The following is a 9,747-nucleotide window of genomic DNA, read 5'->3' as shown; positions in this document are numbered from 1 at the left end:
TGGAGGCCGATATGCACTGGGCCAGGTGAGGAAGGGTCTATTGGGTGGAGTGCCAAGCGGGCCCCTCAAATCTGGCCTGTCCCAGAAAACTTGCCCCTTGTGGGCCAATGTGCATTAAGAGTATCGCATGGGTGGTCCTTAAGGGGCGATGCCCCATCTTGTGCAGCCCCTCACCTGTGCTGTGTCTGTACTATAGCCTGTAGCTTCAGCAGTCACAGCATGGGTGGGGACCAACAGAAGACTTTCCCTGTGGCCAACATAACCCGTTTTTCTTAACCAGGCCAACATTTGACCTAGGTCCCCCATAACAGGAATAACTTGTGCTCTCACCGTTGAAGACAGACGGCTGAGGGCAGTGCGCTGTGCAGGAAGGGCTGGGGGTTGTATCGGAGGGGAGTGCGGGCTTGCAGCAGAGTCCAGACTGTCGTGCGGTCTCTCTGCACTATCTTAAGTAAGTCCCTTCCCCTTTCTTGCCCTTTGTTTTCCATTCTGTACAGTAAGGGCTTGGAAGCAGCTCCACATCTCCAAGTGCATCCCCTGGGTGACTGGGTCCCGCTGCAGACTCACTGAATTAGAATGCAGGGTGGGGTGGGGTGGGGTGGGTGGGTTTTCTTATTGACACCTCCCCTGGCCACTGATCTAAAATGGTGCCCTCCCCCCCCAAAATAAATAAAATAAAATAAAATAAAATAAAATAAAATAAAATGGTGCCCTCCTCCTTCCTACCTTGTTCTCAGTGTTCCTTTCCTCGTTGTTGCCTATAACTATCAGGTTCACTCATTTTGCCTTTTGCCACCCTCTCTTCCCCTGCTGGTATGTAAACCCCATGAGGGCAAGGAGTTTTTAAAACACCACTTATATTGAGGAATAATGGATGGAAAACACAGTTTAGCAATTTTAAGTGCATACTTCAATGAACTGTGACAACTGTATACAGCCTTGTGACCACCACAACAATCAGGGTATAGAAGTGACATCACCCCAAAAAGTTCCCTTGTGCCTCTTTTTTTATTTAAAAATTTTTTCTTAAGTAATCCTTTCTTAAAAATTTTTTTATTTATTCATTTGAGACACAGAGATATAGAAAGAGAGCATGTGCAGAGGGAGAGGGAGAGGGAGAGGGAGAGGAAGAAGCAGACTCCCCACTGAGCCAGGAACCTGATTTAGGGCTCAATCCCGGGACCCCAGGATCACGACCTGAGCCAAAGGCAGACACTTAACCATATGAGCCACCCAGGCACCCTCTCAAGTAATCTTTACACCCAGCATGGGGCTTGAAATCACAACCCTGAGATCAAGAGTCGCATGCTCTAACACTGAGCCATCCAGGTGTCCGTCCCCCTTGTGCCCTTCCTTAGGCAGTCTCCTTCCTCTGGACCTGGTCCCTAGCAACCACTGATCTGCTTGTGCCCTCCTAGGCCGGAATTTTCTGGAATATCACAGAAATGGAATCATTGTAGTGGGTGGTCTTTTGTGGTCTGGCTTTTTACACAAAGCTAATACTTCTGAGGTTCCTCCAAGATGGTGCCCGTTTTAAGAGTTTGTTCCTTTTTATTGCTGAGTAGTATTCTAAATATTTTATTTATTTATTTGACAGAGAGATCACAAGTAGGCAGAGAGGCAGGCAGAGAGAGAGGGGGAAGCAGGCTCCCTGCTGAGCAGAGAGCCCAATGCGGGACACGATCCCAGGACCCTGAGATCATGACCCGAGCCGAAGGCAGAAGCCCAACCCACTGAGCCACCCAGGTGCCCCAGTAGTATTCTATCGTATGGGTACATGACAGTCTGTTTATCCATTCTAATGATGGACATTTTGATTATTTAACTAACTGTCAAAATAGTTTTTGATTGCTATGAATAAAGCCTCTGTGAACATTCCTGAATGTCTTTTTTTTTTTTAAAGATTTTATTTATTTATTTGACAGATAGAGATCACAAGTAGGCAGAGAGGCAGGCAGAGAGAGAGGAGGAAGCAGGCTCCCTGCCGAGCAGAGAGCCCAATGCGGGGCTTGATCCCAGGACTCTGGGATCATGACTGGAGCTGAAGGCAGAGGCTTTAACCCACTGAGCCACCCAGGCGCCCCACATTCCCAAATGTCTTTGCATGCACCTGTGATTTCATGTCTCTTGGGTAAATATTTAAGATTTTATTTATTTATTTGTCAGAGAGATAGAGAGAGTACAGGCAGGCAGAGAGGCAGGCAGAGAGAGGGGTGTGGGGGGAAGCAGGCTCCCCGAGGAGCAAGTGCGACTCGATCCCAGGATGCGGGGATCATGACCTGAGCTGAAGGCAGCCCCTTAACCGACTGAGCCACTCAGGCATCCCTTGGGTAAATATTTAGTAGGAGGATTGCTGTCTGGTAAACATACCTTCACAGATTCCAAAGTGAGGGCCCAAAGACTTTCAGTAATACTAGCTGAATGAGTGGTGTCCTTGCATCTGCATTTTTATTTATGTATGTATGTATTTATTTATTTTTAAAGATTTTATTTATTTATTTGACAGACAGAGATCACAAGTAGGCAGAGAGGCAGGCAGAGAGAGGAGGAAGCAGGCTCCCTGCGGAGCAGAGAGCCCGATGCGGGGGGGCTTGATCCCAGGACCCTGGGATCATGACCTGAGGGGAAGGCAGAGGCTTTAACCCACTAAGCCACCCAGGTGCCCCTGCATCTGCATTTTTAATAAACTCCCCAGGTATAGCCAGGTGTTTCTGTGCTAGAAGATCTGGACTCTGAGAACCTTCGGCTCTAACGGGCTACTTCTCTTTTGCCTTCCGTCTCTGGAGTCTGAGGTGTTATACCCAAACCTTAGCCCCCAAGCAGACCCAGGACTGAGATTTGTATAGGTTATTCCCACCCCAGAGGAACTCAGGCCTTGCCAGGAATGTGCAGCCCATAGTCACCTTCATTAGCTCAGCATCATGAGAGCTGATAATCACTACAGCAAATACACTGTTGCAAACTTGCCATTATGTCTCCTGTATCTTTTGACTTTTTATGAGCCTGAGGTCTTCTTCCTGTCCTTCTGGGGCTAAGGCAGGATGACCTACTAATTTGTTCACTTATTCCTTCATTCACATATAACACTTTTAAATGAGTCTTTTCTGTGCTAGGCAATGTCTAGGTGCTGGAGAGGCATTTGTGAAAAAGATAAAATCACTGCTTTCAGGGAACTTTCAAGGTGGAGAAAGGTGACAAGGCAAGTATAAGCAAATAAGATAATTTCAAGTAGCATTAAGGTCTGTGAAGAAAACACAACTGGGTGATGGTTGAAGGGAACTTTAGATAAGATGGCAGGGAAATGCTCTCTGGAGTGGAATATTTGAATCCAGAAGGAATGGACTATGGGACTATCCAAGGTTGCTCTGTAGCCACCAGCCACTTACAGCTGTGAACTGTGGCTGGTTTGCGTTGAGATGCACCGTAAGTGTAAAATACAGACTAAATTTCAAAAACTTACTATTAAACCCCCCTAAAATATCTCATTGATTCTTTTTTCTTTTGGCTACAGGTTGAGATGATCATGTATTGGACATATTGAATTAAATGAAATACATTACTCATTTTTACTTTTTTCTTCTTTAAAAATGTACCAAGTAGTAAATTACAAATTACGATGTATCTTGTATGTGTGGCTTGTATTCTATTTCTACCGGACAGTAGGGATCCCGGGGAAAGGCATCCTAAGTAGAGAATGGCAAAAGCACAGGGTCCTTTAGTGGGGAACTGAAGGCTGCTGGAGGCAGGAGCCAGAGAGAGGGGCAGAAACAGGAATGGATCAGATCTAGCCGGAGTGAGCCGGGTTTTAATTCAAGCATAAGGGGGGAAGCCGATTAAAGCAAGGAAGTGGCTTGGTCTGAATTATGTTTTAGCAGACCCCTGTGGCTACTGAGTGGGGAACCCACTGTCGGTGGGCCAGATGGAGGAAGAACGCTGGGTTCCAAGACTGTTGAAGCCACACGAATTTGTGACCCTGCCCTCCCGTGGGACTCAGTCTCCTCCCAGCCGGGTAGGTTGCGGGCTCCTTGGGCGGTTCTCCGGTTCCAGCCGCAGCCGCAGCAGCAGGCTCTAGCGGCCGCCGGCGGCAGGGGGCGCCTCCTCGATGACTCGGCGCTCGGCTGGCCAGGCTCCGGCGCGTCGCCGGCTCGATTGGTCGGGTCGGGCCGGGCCGGAGCGCCGCTGGCCAGCGCCATTGAGGAGCCGGGAGAGGAAGCGCCGCGCAGTGCCGGGCTAGGCGGGCGGCCCGGGACACAGACAGGTACGGGCCGAGGCGGGGCGACGCCGGGCGACACGCAGGGTCAGAGACTGCAGGTGGGCCGTGGGCCTGTTGTCTGTCGTTCCGGCTCCGCTTCGGATCCGGGGTCCGGGCCCGCCCGCGGGGAGCGCGCCGCTGGGAGCCCGGGGAGCTCGGCGTCCGGCCCTCCCGCCGTCTGAGCTCCTCCGGGGGCCCTGGGGCGTCCGTGCTCCCGACAGCCCCGAGCCGCTGCCCTCATGGGGACCCCTCTGCATCCGAGCCCCCACAGGCACCCCAGGGACTGACAGGCTTCTCGGGACCCCGGCGTCCTTGTCCTGGGAGTCCGAGTCCCCACCGGACCCGGCACCTTTTCCGGGGTCCCGGCAGCCTGGTGCCCGGGGATTCGGGGACGGTGTCAGCCCGCGTCTCCCCGCCTGAGCCACGGTTTCCGTGCGGGACCCGTGTGCGAGCCCCTCTCCCTCACGCCCAAGAACGGGGGCGCTGGTTAGTTCCCCACAGTGTTTTAACCACCCACCAGCCTTCTGGGGTTACGCTCTGGGTTGGGGACTTCAGGTCAAGCCAGTCTTTACCCCCGCTCCCCGGGGTTACACTCAAGCTGAGTCCTTGCTTTCAGGTGCGGGACCCCAGCCGCCAGGCGCCGTTTCCTCCGGCCTCTATCTGGGTGTTGGGGTCTCCGTTCCCTGGAGCCCACGGAGTGGAGGAAGGGCTGTGGGACCCTCGCCTTCAGGGCAGTCTCATTCCTGTGGGGCCCGAGGCCCCCTCTGGTCCCTAATTCTCTGAGCTCTCTGACTCCCACAGCACTCGGGCCCGGCCGGTTTGGGGAGCAGCGCTCTGGTCCCTTTGCCAGTCCTTCCTACTCCCAGCTTTGGCCGCCCCTCGAGGGAGGGGCCTGGCTCAAGGTCATGCCCGGGCTGTCTGCCCGCCCGTGGGCTGAGCCCTGATCCCCAGTGTCACCTACTCCACCGATTAGGCGAGGTCAGGTGCGAGTTAGTGCCAGGCGACTGCCTGGAAGCCCTGGTGGACCCGAGTGTAAACACTTTGGGATTCTAGCCAGTCTGGCGGCCCTTCCTGACACCGGATTCCTTAAGGGAATCCTTGAAGTGGCTTCAAGCCTGGGTTAGATGCTTAGCTGAGCTAATAGACTCTTTCTGGCTTGAGTATTAATTTACTGACCAGGGCATTTACAGTGCTTCTCACCCCATATTTTCCTTAATCTGTATTTTGCACTCTTCCACCTTCAGGGGAAGTAGAGTCTGGCCGGATCTTGGGTACCAACTGACAGTTTCTCCCTCTACTGGGAGAGTATTTGTAGTTGGCACTTAATAGAGAGTTTCCTGGCATTTTAGGGGTGGAGGCAATGGCATTAACTTCAAAAATAAAGAGCACTCTGATTTTGGCTCCCTGCCTAAATGTGTTTGGAGTCTACATAGTAATACTAGAATAAGTCAGGTTCACATTTTGTTCTCACAGATTTACTTGTTTGAAGTTGTAATATAGAAGTGTTTATTTTACCAGATTGTTAAACATTTCTTATTTTTAAGAGTTTGTTCTTATAACCTCTCCTTTAAGTAAATGTATCCAATAACTAGCAAATTCTTAGTTTTACACAAAATATGGCTTAAAATTTTTTGAAAAGAAATCAGTATTTCATCAAATGCTATTCATTTACTTGTTTATTTTCACTGTCACTGATAGCAAATAAAAAGGAAAGTGCAAGTGCAAGTCACTGTTGACGAATAAAAGTCAGTCTTTCCTGAAGGTTCATTTAACTCTTACAGGGCCTTGTGTTTTGGGTCTTTGTTGGGTGGTAGCCTTTCTTTTGGGATAAGTGTATTTTCTGGCACTAAGATGAATCACTGGGGGTGGGGCAGAGTGCCTGGAAAGGATCCTGAAAGGGCTGGTTCCAAGTGGGACACATGCCATAGCAAATCCGGAGTGTCCTGCATGGTGGGCTGGTGTCTGATGTGCTTGGCTCAGAGCAGGATTTGGAACTCACAGTTCTAACTGGGATCTGCTAGCTAGCTGAGCAATTTCAGAACACATTGAAACTTTTATGTCTCAGGTTCCCTCATGATAACTTATTACAATACTAAAAGTAATGTGTATATTTTTTGCAATGCTAATAAACACAGTAGTGGTAAAGCAGTAGTGGATGTAAATACTGTAGTTGGAACCAGAGAATTTCTTGTATTTGTATTACCGACTAAGGTAGTTCATTGTATCCGCATCGTCTGGTGCCTGGGTTCCTGTAATGCAGTTCCAGAACTTTTTTTTTTTTTTTTAAGATTTTATTTATTTGACAGAGATCACAAGTAGGCCGAGAGGCAGGCGGGGTGGGGGGGGGAAGCAGGCTCCCTGCTGAGCAGAGAGCCCGATTCGGGGCTCAATCTCAGGATCCTGGGATCATCACCTGGGATCATGACCTGATAAAGGCAGAGGCTTTAACCCACTGAGCCACCCAGGCGCCCGCAGTTCCAGAAACTTTTGAGAACGGTGATAAATCTCAGCCTTCTCCCTTTCATTTATGTTATTTTATGAATGATCTTGATGAATGAATTTGCACGTTTGAATTAGAGAAGGCTTAAAGAGGATCGTTGTAGAATACGTTCATTGAAATCTCTTAGGGCATTTTTGCCTTAGTCTAGGACAGGGTTTTTCTTTCTTTCTCACTTTTTTTTTTAAAGAGAGGGTTTTTCAGCCTCAGCCCTGTTGACATTTGGGCTGAATGATTCTTTGTCATGGGGGAGCTGTCTTGTGCATTGCAGGATGTTTCCATGGTCTTTCCATGGTCTCTACTCACAAGATACCTGTAGTAACCCCCAGTCATGATAATAAAAAATATGTCTAGTGGGGCGCCTGGGTGGCTCAGTGGGTTAAAGCTTCTGCCTTCGGCTCAGGTCATGATCTCAGGGTCCTGGGATCGAGCCCCGCATCTGGCTCTCTGCTCAGCGAGGAGCCTGCTTCTCCTTCTCTCTCTCTGCCTGCTTCTCTGCCTACTTGTGATCTCTGTCTGTCAAATAAATAAATAAAATCTTTTAAAAAAAATTGTGTCTAGACATTGCCCAGTTACACTTGGATGAGAACCTCTGACCAGGACAGTCTAATGCCAAGGTGAATTACTAAAGGCAGTTTAATGATCAGTTACATCGAAAGGAGAGACAACTTGGAATTGTAGGTATGTTTGGTATATTTATAAGTGACTGTTCCTTGTAGCTGTGTGAGAACATGTTTGTTTGATCCTTGGCTAACACGGGGTCTTACAGTACTGGTCACCCCATCTTTTTTTAAATCTGTGCTTTTCATTCATCCACCTTTAGGAAAGGTAGCATAGGAAACCAGCTTAGAAAATCATCCTCAGTGGGTTAAAGCCTCTGCCTTCGGCTCAGGTCATGATCTCAGGGTCTTGGGATCGAGCCCCGCATCGGGCTCTCTGCTCAGCGGGGAGCCTGCTTCCTCCTCTTTCTCTGCCTGCCTCTCTGTCTACTTGTGATCTCTGTCTGTCAAATAAATAAGTAAAATCTTTAAAAAAAAAAATCATCTGGTTTTCTGTTGATTTCCTTTTTTTCTTTTTCTTTCTTAGGTTCTTCTGTGACCATGAGAGGGAAAAGTAAAGAATGATCCATGATTTTTAAACACCTTGTCTTGAGGATATAGTCATGTTGGAAGGTCTTGTAGCCTGGGTTCTCAATACCTACCTGGGAAAATACGTCAATAACCTGAACACCGATCAGCTCTCTGTCGCGCTTCTGAAAGGTGAGTGCGTGCGTGTATCTCTTTCTGGTAAAGTTTGCCACTGCAGATGGCATTTTTGGTTTTTTTTTTTTTTTTTAATATTCATTTTGTTGTACTGAGAATAATAAAACATAATGCCCAGATGGCTTTGTACTAATTATGTGTAAAAGGAAATATGTTCTCTCACATGACCCTGATTATTATGACTGGGTAACTTTAGTATGTGGCTGTATTGCCATAGATTTTAGGGAACTGTTAAATATGAGAAAGAAAAGGACTATGTTGCTGGTGACTGTGCTTTATCCCAGCTAATTGTTTAGCTTTATGAAGCTTTTTGGAGGTGGCCATGATGTAGTGATGTAGTGACAGTGGCATTGGCCTTGGCTTCAAATCCTGTTGTATTACTTACGAGCTATATGCACAAGCCACTGAAATTCAGAGCCTCAGTTTCTTTAGGAAAAGCGGGTCAGGGATGCTTGGGTGGCTCTTGTCAGTAAAGTGTCTGCCTTTGGCTCAGGTCATGATCCCAGGGTTGCGAGCCCCACGTTGGGCTCCCTGCTCAGTGGGAGGTCTGCCTCTGCCTCTCCCCCTTCTCATGCTCGCTCTCACTCCCTCTCTCAAGTAAGTAAATAAAATCTTAAAGAAAAGGAAAAGTGGGAAAGGTACTTCTCCAGGGTTGCCGTAAGGCTCACATGGATCAAACGGAATGACATTTACAGCTCCTGTCTGCCTAGTGTGTAACAGACACCAAGTTGAAGCTTTAAAATATGTTACTGTGGGGTCTTTGATAGACTAAAGCTCGAGTCACGTTCACAGGCCTCTCCCTGGTGAGTGCCGAGACGTGATTGAATGCAGTGCGGGGAATTGGCGTGAGGATCAGAAAACCGCTTTGTTTTTCCTTTTCCTTGTTTTAATGTAAGTTCTCTTTGCTCAACTCAAAATGGAGCTCCTGAGCAAATCTAGAGAGAGGAGATAGTCTGCAAGCATGTAGCAGCCCAAAAAGTGGAAAGGGGATCTCAGACATGCGGGAAGCTCGCCTTCCTGAGGATGTGGATTTTGGCATGTGGACCAGGACAGGTTAGTGGGCATGGCAGTGGTACAGACTGGTGGGGTCTGTGAAGAGGGTGTCCGTGGCTCGCTTGTCCCCAGGAGTGTTGTTTCCATGTTTTTCTGACCCATCTAAACCTGTGCAAGGATTGTGGCGTCCATAGGCTGTAGGGAGCTCTCTGCTCGCCCCGCCCACTCCCTTCCTTTTATTGGAAACAGAAGTAGGTTTTTTCTTCCATCTCTAACTTCTGTCCTGACCTTTTCCTTCTGTCCTTAGAAGGGAGCTACTAAGTACAAGGTGAGAGTGACCAGTCTGTCAGGGAAGAGGATGTGTTCAAAGTGCAAGAGGAGTGTCAAGCTCACCTCTTGGGTCACTTACTGAAGTTCTCGTACACGCTGTGAAGCTATCCAGGTTGCACAGGGCAGGGAGCCGAGAAAGGGAAGCGCAGACCATAACCTTGTTAATGACAGAAATAGGATGTTTGCGGAAGAAATGAGTAGAGATTTGTGGTATCCGATGTATCATGTACTCTACACTAAACAGATTTCTGATCTGTTTTTGAGTATATCTCGTAATGACAACTGTGTGTATCTCTCTGATGCTTCAAAGTGCTTTTCTGTGCTTCCTGTTTAAAAAATACTCTCTTTGCAGAATAGAAAAATAATTTTTCTTTCATAACCAGTATTAGTGTGGTGCCCCATCCCTATGGATT

At 48.3% G+C, this 9,747-nt stretch overlaps 1 protein-coding gene across 1 annotated transcript in view; it reads left to right on the top strand.

The window, feature by feature from the left end:
- The first annotated feature begins 4,185 nt into the window (after positions 1-4,185).
- Positions 4,186-9,747, top strand: part of LOC111154928 (vacuolar protein sorting 13 homolog D) — a 255,254-nt gene continuing 249,692 nt past the window's right edge. The window contains exons 1-2 of the mRNA XM_022514884.1: positions 4,186-4,258; positions 7,836-8,008. Of these exons, the coding sequence (XP_022370592.1) occupies positions 7,912-8,008 (97 nt within the window). The 5' untranslated portion in view covers positions 4,186-4,258; positions 7,836-7,911. The remainder of the gene's footprint in view (positions 4,259-7,835; positions 8,009-9,747) is intronic.

Source organism: Enhydra lutris, unplaced genomic scaffold (assembly GCF_002288905.1).
Source record: "Enhydra lutris kenyoni isolate GAN:26980312 unplaced genomic scaffold, ASM228890v2 scaffoldscaffold38, whole genome shotgun sequence".
NCBI lineage: Eukaryota > Metazoa > Chordata > Mammalia > Carnivora > Mustelidae > Enhydra > Enhydra lutris.
The sequence above is the reverse complement of the archived record's forward strand: the minus strand, read 5'-3'. Positions and strand labels throughout refer to the sequence as shown.